Source organism: Styela clava, chromosome 6 (assembly GCF_964204865.1).
Source record: "Styela clava chromosome 6, kaStyClav1.hap1.2, whole genome shotgun sequence".
Taxonomy (NCBI): Eukaryota; Metazoa; Chordata; class Ascidiacea; order Stolidobranchia; family Styelidae; genus Styela; species Styela clava.
Window position 1 is genome coordinate 17,390,826 of NC_135255.1, and position 14,629 is coordinate 17,405,454.

Consider the following 14,629-nt stretch of genomic DNA (forward strand, 5'->3'; position numbering starts at 1 on the left):
CAAAATTCTTCCGCGTGCCGACCAAAATTAAAAACAATTATCTGCTACTTTTCGGTCGAAAATACACAATAAACCTCTTAAACACGTACAGACATGTTCACCATTCGGAAAAATATCAATCCGACAAATGGAATTGATTACTTTCTATCAATCAATCATTTATTTTGGTTCTCTGACATAAACAATACAAAAAGTAAACAGACAAAACAAAATGCAGAGATACCTGGGAGACGGGGATAACCCCCCCAAAAAATAAAAAGCGTACAGTGTACGTGCCTACCCACCAAAATAGAGTAAAACAAACACAGGGAAACACGATTTACAACCAGGCAGTACTTTGAGAGGGAATTTAACAAAAACAGCAAATCTAATTTTATATCAGTGCGACTCCTGCTGCTGCATTCCCACTGATAGAGATTTTACATTGGGTTTATATTTTGTAACTTTCCGAGAAACACGCGACTACTGATTTCATCTTTCGAGCTACTCCTCTTACGAGACTTGATAAGGTTCATAACTGAGAAAAAAGATTCAGAAGCATATGTAGATGAAAACATTGAAATTAATGCAGTTACAAAGTTTTTAAGACGCGAAGAACTTTCGGGAATGGCATACCAATCACGCAATAGGTCGTTTTCTGCACTTTCCTCTTGTATTCCCTTCCCCAATCGCTTATATTACTTTTGAAATCAATTTATAACAGTAAGTTAGCAAGTAACCAATGGAGCCGTACAACTCCATAAACCAAGCAGAAATGAAGAAAAATGGTGGTACAGACGGACTATATCACGTAAGAATGTAGCCAAATGAATGCCGCGGCCCTCTCGACAAAATTTCTCGAGAGCTCACTCATTTATTACGTCATAATATATTTGTTTGTAGCCATATGCCATGAAAGGACAGAAAGAGTTGAAAGAATGGAGTGTTAACAAATCATAATGAATAAACAAATACTCAGTTTCATATCAGATAATTGAGAGTCTTTAAACTCTTTTTCTGAAGGAGAACAATTTCGTTTCCGAGGCCTCACTCGCGTGCCGAATAAATGAGCTCGCGTGCCAAGTTTGGCACGCGTGCCAGGGGTTGCCCACCTCTGACCCATACTATTGAATAATCGTGAGCGTGTAATCGTAATATAGCGAACCAATAGCTTCGTGGTTTTCAATCTTATTGATGCGACGGAATCCCGATTAAACATTCCAGACATGAGAAACCTCTTGTGCAATAGTATTTATTAGTTTAATTTTCTTTTTACGGAATTATACATAAACTAAAATATATATAAGAAAACCTAACACTGACAGAACAAAATGTTCATCAAAGTGTGACAAGTTTAATATATAGTAGTGGCAATAATATTAGGTATTTGATTATGTTGAAACAACATACATATATTAATATCAAGGCTTGGCATTTGAATCGTATAGTAAATTATGCGAATCGGTTCAGACAAAAATTCGAATCGCCGTCATCTTGTTCAGTTCCTATTTCATTATTTTCTGTCGCCCATAAGTCGAGGTGAATTCCACAATTTTTTTTATTGAAGCCATATTTTTACAATGCAATTGTGACAAATTTTATTTTTTAGTAATTTCTGTGTCTGGAGAACGCATTACAATGAAAAAGCCACATATAATTGCAGATCTTCCAATTTTTCGAGATTGATACGAAAAAAATATTCGATTCGATGCTGAAATCACCAGGTATATATTCGAAAAAGCCCTAATAAATATAGACTCTGGAATTTGAATGAAAACTTCGCGGAACGGTACTGGTATAACCTTAGGGGGCCCTGTTGAGAATAGACCGAAACGGTTAAAGGTCTTCTTGCGATTTCATAACCAACTTCAGTTCCATGAAACCGCCATTCTCGTACCTGCTTGGAACTTATTCACGGGAAACAATTGAATTCGCCTTTCAGCATTATGACTTCACAAAACGGAAATCGTACCTTGTATTGGGCCGCCGCGGCTTCTGTAGTTTGTACAGCTTATACGAATCATTACATAGACGCCAGAAATGGGACATATATTCGATACGTGTTATATCTACGTGCCATACAAAGCGAGGTGAGAAATTTCTAGCGGGTCGAAAGCGGTAAGAAAAGGAGTGAATCAACATTAAGATTTTGAGAATTTATAAAGCAGTAATGTGTTGGTGAAAGAGTTTCGATGGAGTTGTTGACAATTATTAAGACGGGCAGTAAGATATTGGGGTTCTGTTCGGGTTGTAAATGGCTAGTTTAACAATTTTTTTCAGGTGCTACTCCGGTATGCGATCTTTCGGTTTTGTGATTCTGGTTCAGGTTAGAAACTTTGGTTTGCGCGTAATATCATAAAGACATTTTCATATATTTCAGTTCCTAACCATAACTAAGATCACAGTGAGATCTTGCGGTTATGTTTAGATCCTAAATGACTAGTTTAGCAAATTTTTCGTTTCAAAATCGACCCGATGGCATTAACTAAGAAAGAACTAGAATTAGAAAGAAACGAGATACCAACGAAAAGTCCTTTCGTCGAATATTAATGTTATGTTGAGAATAAGCAATGCTCGCAAAGCTTGATCTACTTTGAGATTGAGAAATTGTTCGCGAACTATGAGACACAGATTATACTGTTTATAATCGACACATATTATACGGTCATATGCGATGATATGAAAACACAGATAAGAAAATTGTTTCCTCCCTTCGCCTTGAAATACCATTTTTAGGTTTGTTTATTATATAACTAGTACAAATTATATTTTCAATATAGGGGGAAAATAAACTACTAATTACTGAAATTATATCTGACCTCGTTTGTATGAATCAGACTATACAAACTATAGAATTTATTTTACTTTAACCAGATGTTGTTTCCTTGTATTTTAGTCATATTATTTAATTTCGTGACTAACTAGGGTTACCATATTTTTTGTGACTTCAAAGAAGGACGCCTCCTGAGACCAACCCCCTTTTGTTGGGATTTTTTATCTTTCCATTTTCCGATTTTACCACATAAGGATAGTCCTATATTCAAAGCCATCTCGGCTGTCATCGAGAGTTACATGTTCTCTGTCTAAATATCAGTTTCAGTTCGAAAAATAGAAAAGAATTGACGTCAACGATAAAAAAAATCGAATTTACAATGTAGAGCAAAAAGAACAGAGAATAATAAAATAGCCTGCCGCTTTCAAGCATTGAGAATTTAGTTATTGGCCCATTCATACTTTTCTGTATATAACATAAAGGGTGCTCCCGAAGTATGCGAACCAAGATGGCGGACATCGGAACGTAACATGGGTAACAGGTTAGGGTTAGGCGATAATTTTTTTCCAATTTTCCTTATTTTAGTCCTATTATCAGTTCGAAGACTAGCCAAGAGCCTCCCGTAGTATTTATACCTAAAATTATGGCCTAACCCTAACCTAGTACACATATTACATTCCGATGTCCGCCATCTTGGTTCGCATACTTCGGGAGCCCCACATAAAGACGTTGTTTAATGTTATATTCTCGTAAACGTTAGAGCAGGACCAATCAGTATTGACTTTACATGTGATAGCGGCTTTCACGTTCTGCTTACCAGCACCCTCTTGGCGTAAAAGGCTTACACATAACAAAATGTAGCAATTATCCGCTAACAATATTAGCGGGAAACAACGAAACGAACCAAATCACGCATTCACTTTTAGTAAGTAAGCTTATCGGTACGCTACAGTCTGCACAGCAACAACAGTAATGAGAACGTGCTGATTGTTAATGTTCGTGTATTCTGCTGGCTGACAGAAGGCCAAAGTGGGACTGTCTCGCCAAAAACGGGACTTATGGTAAGCCTATGTCTAACGAAACCATGTGATATTTTTAATATATTCATTTTGTACGATGATTATTTACGCACCGAACAATACAGTCAGCGCTTATGTCAAACGATATGTATTCGCTCACAATGTCTATTTCTGATATCCCACTTATTACATTTTGAATAAAGCTTGATTTCATTGTAACATGCCCTATATTAGAAATTAAATGCGAGCATGATTGTAGCATATCTGACATTATAAAAAGGGGTTATTCTTCTCATGCGAGTTTGCTCTTAGGTTTAATGATAGATATAATTCTAGAATAGTGAATATTAAAATATAATCACCTCGGCACAAAAACACAAATGTAATTATTTTGAGAGCATGTTTGCTTCTTTAGAATTTCCCCGCCGTTTCCTCAGTTGTCCCACTGTTTAATTAATGAATTTTCCGTTTTACGAATTTTAGAGTTACCTATTTTAAACCAACGTCGCAAGAGAAAAGCGAAAAAATGTTACAAATTGTAATTTAAAAATCGGTTCAATCTCTCTTTACTCGGTTTAAAATGATTGATTAATCAGCTGACAATAAAAATTGTGCAAAACCAGTGGAAAGTTAAAAGTTCGTTTCAGTTTTCTCATAATTGATCCAGGACTTTTAAAAAAGTCGCAAAAACACTGACTTTTGTATGTAATCGTGGTATAAATCTCAGCCCCGTATTGTTTTTGCACCAATGGCTGCCAAATGTTGTGATATCTTGTGCTCGATCCATGGTAACCTATCTTTAATGATAATAAAATTGAAGTCACATCTTTCGTTTTTTTAACAGCGAACGGACGTTTTAATTGCTCACACATGGAAGAGTCACGTTTTATTGTATTCAATAGGTTTGAAGGTTTATTTTTTGCGCGAGAAAGTTTGAAAAAAGGATGAATGAGTTGGAATAGCTTTATTTTTTTAGTTTCACAGTTTTAATTAACCGATAAACAGGGTAAAATTAAATCATTAAAAAAAATTAAGCACGTGCTTAGAGCACCAAGGGGAGGAGGCAGCAGAAATTTTCATAGTCTTATTTTCAATAGTGCCTCAGTGTTTAATCAAATAGTTCGTGTTAGTCAGTCGACTCAGACCCCAAATTTTCATTTTGATAGATAATATATTGTATTTTTCACTGAATGACAATCCCACTTTGAATGGCAGTATATAGGGCACCAAGTGCTTTTATAAAGACCGTAGAGGTCAGTTTCCGATACTAAATTCACGACCTTCACCAATGTTCATAATTATCATAGAAAAACTTGTTATCTTTGAGAAAATTGCATGGAACGCTTCTTATGATTACCAGTCCAGGTTGATGATTCAAAAATTTAAGGACTTGCTAAGAGTTAAACAGAAAGATGAGTGAATTGAAGGAGCTATATCTTTGTAAGTTTTACCGTAACATCATAATTTGTGATGAAAGGACAACCAGCTTTCGAATGAGGTTGCATAAAGATGAGAGGGAGGTGTAATATGTGCAATTGGAAAATATCTATTAGCTTTCGAGAAGCAATCACCGATCACCTGAAAACAACTTCAAGAATTTTTTCGGGTTGTCCGCTTCACGTAGATAGAATGACTTCATCTAACGCAGGGTCAGCCAACCTTTTTGGCCGAAGGGCCACATGTGGTTCACTAATAATTGCGCGGGCCACTCAACATGGTAGTTATGGTCTGGTTTTGCTGCACTGACTACAGGTTAATGAAAAAACAACAATGCCCTCACACCAAACTTTCACGAATATTAGAACAATAAAACTGTTGTTTCCCAACCATTGATGGGGCGCCATCAGACAAGTTTCGCCAAAGACAAGCCAAGACGCTTAATCATTTTTATCACAGTCTTTAACAAACCAATGCCTCCAGTCGTACCCTTGACAGGGACAATGGCCGCGAGCTGCAAGGTAATTTCAGATCGTCGTTTGAAAGGGCTGGCAGAGCGCATCTCATGAAAATAAACAAATCGTTTGTATCACATCTTTGAATACTACATCACTCGAAAAATGGTTTTACTCAATTTTTTTTATTCAATTCTGAAATTCATCGCGAGCCACTCGAAATGCTTCCGCGGGTTGGACGATCTAACGCTTCAGTTGGTGGAAAAAACAGCATCACGTAATATTTATGACGTCATATATCGTCACCATGGATTGAGCTTTCAATAAAAAAACGGTTAATTAAATTAATTAGCATGAACTAAAATGTCTTTGGGTCCTTATTTACTATATTGATTAGGACATTTTCGAAGTTTTTCTTGACTCGAAAAAGGTTCCGCTGGATTGAGGGAAAATTGTTTCATGACAGTTTGAAGAACCGCATCACGTGTTTGGTATGACGTCATATATCGTTCGCATGAGTTGAGCTTTTAACAAGAATACTGTTACATGTACTTCGTTAGCGTGGATTGATAGATTAAAATGACTATGGGTCGGTATTTACTATCTGGGCTATTATTGATTAAGTCGGGTTTTAAAGTTTTTCTTCTCCTGAAAAGGGCTTTGAGGAAGCGTAGTACTCGCTACTATTTAAGACTACTACTGTAACCAAGTTTTTGGCGAGAGAGAAAGATTTATTGTTCGTCAATCAGAAAAACAAGCATTGCAACAGTAATAAAATTTTTCAATAACGTATTCAAAGTTATTTGGTATATATACAATGGAGAGCGATACGACCATACACAGCCATCAGATTCAGCTCCCTCCAAAAGACTGGGAATTTTTGTTTTGTTACATACCTTGTAAAAGTTTATTCATTTTAAATTGCGATTGGACGCATATAGGTTATTGTATACTCAGTTCAGCCAACTAAAGTTTTTTACTTCACTAATATATACGCCATCCTTACTTGTATGGCGGCTAGTATTTGTAGTATTGATTCAGATTTCCTGGAATTTATGCAAATGTTCAATCATTTTGCGGCATTGGATCAATTAAGTCTGAACATATGCGTTGCTACCGCGATTTGCAAATTGAGAAATCTAAAAATTGTTAAAATCCATCTGCAAGGATATGTCCTTGTATGCAAGGACCTGTCTGAGACATCCGCCTGGAGCTGACATAAGCAAACTACGGCCCGCGAGCCAAACCTGCCCGTTGGATAATTCAATCTGGCCCGCCTGATGCTGCCACAACAGAAGTAAAACCAAATTTCGACGTTTCAACTAAAAAACAGCTCAATGAATTTGTTTAGAATGCGACTAAATATAGTTTTGGCACGAGGCTTATTCGCTTTCCACTTTTGCTTTTGTAAGACTCTAAATAGTGTTCATAAAATGTAACTTTTTATGTCACACCTACATGGCCCGCCAGTCTAGGTGGACAAAATTGTTGGCCCCTGGTCTAAAAAAAAACTGCCCACCCCTGTATCTGCGTGGATATGAGATCACATTCGCATTCCTACTATAATTGCTTTTGGATTTGCACGAGACATCTACCTAAATAAAACAATACTAGTAACAGAAGTATCATGTACTCATTGTGCAAAAATCTGGCTCGCCTGATGTTGCCACAACCAAACTAAAACCAAATATAGATGTTTCAGTTAAAAATATCTCACGGAGTTAGCTTGTCCTGAGTTAGTTGGTATTGATATCTTGACACTCACAACATAGCATCTGTTTAATCCATATGTTACACCATAGGGTTGGAATAGGCGAACATTTGTGATATGCTCTGTGTATTTCTCAGTTTCAAATAACTGAGTAATTATCAATTTGTTATTTTAAAACGTGGCGGGGTTGTTTTCTCAAATCTCACATTTTTCGCATTATGGGTGGGAACTTTGTACAAAATATCCCAAAATTCTTTTAACAACTGCTCATAAACGGATAAACAAACAACCGCTCGCGTTCAAGTAAACAACTGTAGATGTCAAACATACAGTTTTTTAAAAAAAAGTCACGATCAAATATTCATTTTTTTTACTCATAAGACTTTTATTTCGACTCCTCAGATTAGTATAACAGGCAATAAAATGATTGATAAAAACAAATAAATAAAAACTGATTATGAAATCAGGAGAGCAAACAAAACCAACAAGGTTTGAAACGTACAGAATATAAGGTGGAAGGTTTTTCAGGAAGAAGTGTTCACTGCCCTAACATTCCACATTTAGTAAACTTCATTGAGAGTAAGTTAGTAGAATACCGCTGTAGCGTCGAAACGCAAGGTAATTATGTCCTGAACAAATAAAGTACGAGCGTACAGCCAAGGATCAGAAAAGTTTACCTGTACAATTTTATTTCTTTCGACAATATATTACAATAATTTAAATCAGTATAAACAAATTACACTTCTATCTCTTAAGGTTAGTCGTTAGTTGTTAGCTAGCTGTCTCTTTTGTTTGATGAGATCATATTTATAAGGTTTCATATTTCAAACAGTCTTTGCTCGATACCTCTAGCAAAATCCATGTAAAATAGGGGTGATTCATCATATCACATGAGAATTATTCACTTGCGTGCAATATTTGGGTCGAATTCTTTTGCTAGAACTCTCTAGAATTTATAATATTTTATGACGTCAGAAATTATATTTAGCATTGATATAATCCATTCAAAATTATTGGTTAATTTTTTACAAGTATTGTACGCTAATCATACATTTGCCCATTTGTCGGAGTTAATTTACTGATATAAGTCGAATAATACTTGGAGGTCTTCGAGTTATATATACAATATTAGGTCTAGATTTGGACGTTGCAATACCACTCATTTTAATATTACTTTTGTACGTATGTTTAAATAAGCAGTGTCCAGAAAATTTCGCCCGATTTTACAGTAATAACAAGTGTAAAATTAAATATATTATATTGTATGATGAATGAGAACTACAAGCGCAATAAGAACACAATGAAAATAATTTTATTATTGAACAAAGACAAATAAATTATTAATTCTTATTACTATAATACCGAGTGAAATTTCGTGGACATCTATATATCCTAGTTTTATTGGAAACGATAAAATTTAGCAGTTATTTGAAAAATTATTTATATTGAGTATGTTATTTCGAGAGTTTTAGTGTTTTTCTGAGCTTGGTAGCATATGTACAATTTAATCGGTTTTTCACAAGGTAAATTTTTTTTTATGGTAGATGAATTTTATGTCTGAAGAGGTCTGACTTTGGTCAGACAAACGTTACAGAAATATATTTGTGTTACTGTGCAGCAAGACTCTTGAATAACTCATGACAGGGGTGTGCAACCTTTAATACATGAAGGCTTGATACAAATAACTGGGTTTAACCGCGGGTCGCACTTTATTAAACTTAGGCTTTCTAGTAGTTGCAAGCACAAAAAATTTGGTTATTGATCTTATGACATGTGTTTTCGCTTCGCACAAGCTTGCTGTTATGGCCTTGTGACATCATAGCCATATATAATGAATTGGACTCAAAGATAGGGTTTGCAACACAATAGAATTGGAATTTGGATTGGATTAAAATAAATTAATAGCTCGTTTCGGGGGTCGCCCATTTTTCAAAATTGCCTCTTTTCCGCGGGCCCGCACAATTTTTTTTTTGGGGGCCTAATTTGGCGAGCCGCAGGTTGCCTGACAATTACCAAACTATTTTATTACTGATTACAGAATAGTATATCTGTAGTAATTACCGATAACTTCTCGTCTCCAATGATTGGATAATTACACCCAAGAATGTTTCTCGCATTCAGAAATAAGATGAATAAATCTATGAAAAGTTTTGGAATTTCTGTAACGCTGGAATTAACGTTTATTATATTTTTATTTATTTTATCATGTAAGTATCAATTTATATTTCAACTGTTTGAATCGAATCCATACATCTGAAACAAAAAGGTGGATAACCTTTTCCATACCCGATAACCGGGCGAGGGGCCATATAGCCGTCCAATCGACTCTCCTCTTTCCCGGCATTAATGTAAAAATTCTTCTGTATGATGTATTGTAATTTTTTAGATTAGTAGTGAATTGGGTGTATTTAATTATATATAATAGTAAACCCAATAAGACGTATAACTCATAGAGCAAATCCCCACGACCAGCGCTTACGTGAACCACTTCACAGCAAAGAGTCCAAAAGTTCTCTCGCACATAATTATTCTCCCCGCGGGATTCGAACCTGCAAACCCACAAAAAGTACTAATCCTATCGCTTAGCACGATGCACCAAACGCCGAACCAAATATTTTTTATAACTTTCATTCCTCTTTATGCTCCAGACACTGAATCGACAATTTCTGAAAATCGCTGTGATACGACAACAACTCAAATATTTAAAACAAGTTGTGTCAATTGTTGGCAGAATAGGAAGGTAAGAATATAATGGGATAACTTCTGGCTGAGCAAAGTGAAGTGTTTCTACACAAGAAACTGTATATTTACAGTTTTTGTTAATGTTTTGTTGGTTTTAGCCCTCTCCCCCCATATTACTAGCGACTGCCAATACGTCATCACAAAAATGTTGTGCCCCACACTTTCCTGATTTGTGCCCTAACTTAAAACAGTGGGGTACAAATGGTACAAGTGTGGCAAAGTGGTACGACTGCAGTACAAGCGGAAAGCAAGTGTGTGACAATTGACATACGATATTTGGGACACTGGGTTTTCTATATAACATACTGAATTTCCAATCCATCGCTCTGTGAAGCTCTGATATCCGAGTATATGACCTGTTTGAGGACTAATCTTATTATCGTTAGCTTTAACAAGTCCTATATAAACATGCAGTCTTCTTAGCTTTTAACCATTTTTAACAAATACAGGTTGTAAGACTTATTTATCATTTTATACTGTAGTTGGATGTAACTATGCCATGGTTATATATATTCAATTACCGATTGAAGGCCTTCTATGTAGCAGGCACATATTGCTGCCACTTAAGTAGGCTTCTTTCTTCCAACTATATATTCAATTTTTTAAGACAGTATTTTTTTCAATCAAATTCTGAATTGGAGTGTCCTGATTGTTTTTTTTTAAACTATGACCCGTATGAAATATGACTGATATGGTTTGGGAAAAGCTTTAAATGCAAAGGAAATAGTTAAAGAGAAACTTTTGAACAATGTGAGACAATGTCACTGTGTTGTGCCTTGTGTCTGAATTGTTTTGAATTGATGTTGATTTGAAATTCTAAAACTCTCACCTTTACCTCCGATCATATGAGATCAATATTTTTACTCCAATTTCACTTATGCGATAAAAATATTATCGAATGCATGAACCCAAAAACAGTGGTCAAATTGACTACTCTATATCAGACATGGGCAAACTACAGCCCGCGACCAAATCCGGCCCGTTGGGTATTTCAATATGTCCCGCCTGATGATGTCACAACCCAACTAAAACCAAATTTTGATGTTTTACCTGAGAAATGATCAATGAATTTGTTGAGATTGCTATTAAATTTAGTTTTGACACGAGGCCTATTGTTTTCCACATTTACTCTTGTAACACTGTAAATATTGTTCGAAAATGTAACTTTTTACGTCACACTTACATGGCCCGCCAGGTGGCAAATTTTTTGCACCTGGTCCAAAAACCTTGCCCAAATGCCACATCTGTTCTATATACTACTCAATCATATACTAAATTGTAGGTCGGTTGTCCAGGAAGTTCAAAAAAGTTATCAAGAGGGACAGGGGCAAGAGGATGTAAATATGAAGTACAAGTCGGAGAAAAAACAATGCCAGCAAGGGGATGCACTCATACATGCCAACAAACAGTGACAGTGGGCAAATGCTGTGCTGGTTATTGGGGTCAAGATTGCCAAGGTATGGAAAATATAATTGTATGAATATTTGGATTAGGATTTATAAATTCATCTTTAGGGAGACTGAAACCGATGAAACGGCCTAATGATATTCACTTTCATTTTCTATTTTTATTCATTCATTTCTTTCATTGTGTGCTAGTACCGGATGGGCCACTTACTTTTCTGAGTGGGCCAGTTACAGATAATAGACTTGATTGCTGAGACGAAGGCTCAAAACTCATTATAAAAAAATATGAATAAAAATGTTCATTTACAAAGGCTGGTCTAACAGCTAGGCAGGCTAACATTTATATCGTATTAAAAAGCACAATTTTACAATTGGGTCATTATGATGTTATTTTCATCGAAAATTTATATCCATGAAAACTATAATCGTAATTTTAGCAGACACAAGTGAAACACTTCGCTTGGCCGAATCCGGCCCGTGGGTCGTAATTTGCCCATATGCTTGAACCTGTCTGGGGTTTCGCTGCTCAATATCAAGTATTATTTTTTTCATGCCCCTTCACACTGAAGTGCTTTTTCTTATTTTATTCCACACTGTATATGTACATTTTCCTCTCACATAAGAGAAATTTTAAAAACATCAAACTCTATTTTCAGGATGCCCCAAAGATAACAACGGAGTAATTTGTAGTGGGAAAGGTGTCTGCTCTGATGGAATCAGTGGAAATGGGACTTGTTCATGTCAAGGAAATTTAATTGGGTCAGTCTGTGAGAAATGCAGCCAACCGCAGTTCTACGGATCAACCTGTCAAAGCAGTGAGTATTATTCGTTTTTAACTCATGTAGTATGTGTACCAGATTGGGGTTTGGCCCTAATTTCATACTGATTTTCCCTATTTTAGTTCTATTACGAGTTCGGGGACTGTCTGTGTTAGCCAAGTGAATATATCCCTGCCCATCTGCACATAGGCTTCAGTCTCTTTACACAACTTGATGTAAAGTAGGCGAACAAAATTAGTTACCTCCATATCGGTACACATACTTCTGGAGCACCCATTTTTGACTAATCTGCATAATCAGACATTGATGTGTGAAGTGCTACTTTGTTTTAGAACAATCTTCCTGTTCTGGGATTGCCTACCCACATCATCCAGAAACTATGTAATGTGGTTTAATCGCAACGCCTTTAACCTTCGAGCTTAAAACTTCTGTGCTCGATTCCATCATACTGCTTTTTTATAATTCTCTAAGTTCTGGCTCCTTAGAGAAAGTTTTCATTCAAACAAGGCTCCAGGCAAGCTGACACCTATAGGGCAGGGCATTTCAAATCGAATATTTGAATCGAATAGTAAATTATTCAAATCGGTTCAGTTCAGAGCAAAGTTTCGAATCGCCGCCATCTTGCCTTTTTCTCCTGCCAACAAACGGTAGAGGTGAATTCCTTAAATTTTGTCTTATTGAAACCATATTTTTCAACGTAATTCTTACATATGACTATTTTCTTCAATGAGTTATTGATAAAACGTGTTTCGTATTGCGTGTTAAACGCTCAGCAATCTGTCTGAGTGATGTATTCTATGTTTTCAGTAACTCATTTGTTGACAATATCAATTATAATAAAATGTCGCATACAATTATATATTCAAGTATTCAAGATTCGATTCGAAAAAAGTATTCAATGCGATTCTGAAATCATCAGGTATTCGAAAATGCCCAGCCCTAGACACTTATGTGTGTATCTAGTAGCTTTTGCTTTGGAAATCCCTCTGGTTTGGCTCAGGTGGGAAAGGGGTAAAATTTTTGCACATTGTAATTGCACAGAGATTTTAAAATTTATATAATTTGCATGCCCCTTAATTACTGTTGTGCTTGCGGATTTTTCAAATTTGTATCATGCTTTTTATATCCTAAAATTATACACTAGCATAGTGTTAAAAATTAAAACTTTTTACATCCTTTACCTTTTTAATGGTTTTGATGCTAGGTAAGTTCGATTAAGTTTGAATTTTAATAATGTGAATGTGGGTCAAAAAATCCCTAACATTTCAATTTAATTACTTAAAATGAGGGAAGTTTTTTGCTTCCCCTGTATATAGAATTTCCTCAAATCATGAAAATCAAACTGATTATGATAAAAAATTTGTTTTATTTCTGATTAAAATTGATTTGCATGTTTAATTCCTACAGCATGTTCATGTGTTCATGGTACCTGTGACAATGGAGTTGCAGGATCAGGTGCATGCTTTTGTGCTGATGGATATGGCGGAAAACTATGTGATAAAGGTAATTTGAGTTCAAATGGAACAATATATTGATTTAAAATGTCAAAAACTAAGGGAGATGATTCTCAAAGCAGCCAAGCTATTCAGTGTTTTAGTTAAGATTTAGTTTTCTATTGGTCGGTGTTTGAAACTCTGGGAAACACACTTGACATCTGGTTATCCGCGTGGGTTTGCATGTTCGAATCTCATGAGGTCTATGTGCGAGAGGATTGCTGTAACAGGGTGATTCACGTAACGGCTGGTCAGATACATATTCCTCCACTGCCAAATCTATGTGTTTGAAAAAATTACTGGTTAACTATTCTAATACCTGACACGGATTGACAACCGATTGATGGAACAGGCTTCACTGTGTGATTGAGCCATCTCATCACCTTCCCTCTCTTCTTGGAATAAATTGAAAATCCTATTCTTCTTTTATTACTTTAGCTATCACTAAGTATTATCATTGGCATTGTTTATTACCTTGAGTGGGTTTGCACTTCATAATACTTTTTCACTCTCAATCGGTGGGCGCGACCCACAAGGGGGACATGGACAATTTAATTTTTCGAGGAGGCGTGAAGCTAATTAAAAATAAAATTATTTGTTAGATTTGATATTGCCCGCTTTATTTTGGATATTTACGTTTTAAAACTTTTTATTTATTTTCGTATTTACTTCCATTCACTCATTCTCTACGTCAGGGGTTCTCAACCTGGGGTTCGCGAACCCCCAGGGGTTCACGAGAAGATTTCCAGGGGTACTTGGATGACAGTCGAGTTTTCGTGTGTTGCTTTTTTTTAATATCCTTTAACAAAGAAAGTAACTACAAGAGGAAAATATT

General features: G+C 35.8%; 1 protein-coding gene across 2 annotated transcripts in view; it reads left to right on the forward strand.

The window, feature by feature from the left end:
* The first annotated feature begins 9,416 nt into the window (after window positions 1-9,416).
* Window positions 9,417-14,629, forward strand: part of LOC120331829 (stabilin-2-like) — a 50,898-nt gene continuing 45,685 nt past the window's right edge. The window contains exons 1-5 of one of the 2 annotated variants that reach the window (XM_078113625.1): window positions 9,417-9,581; window positions 10,023-10,114; window positions 11,399-11,573; window positions 12,179-12,337; window positions 13,709-13,804. In XM_078113625.1, coding sequence (XP_077969751.1) covers window positions 9,479-9,581; window positions 10,023-10,114; window positions 11,399-11,573; window positions 12,179-12,337; window positions 13,709-13,804 — 625 coding nt within the window. In that variant the 5' untranslated portion in view covers window positions 9,417-9,478. The remainder of the gene's footprint in view (window positions 9,582-10,022; window positions 10,115-11,398; window positions 11,574-12,178; window positions 12,338-13,708; window positions 13,805-14,629) is intronic. The other variant, XM_078113626.1, reaches the window with a different exon arrangement.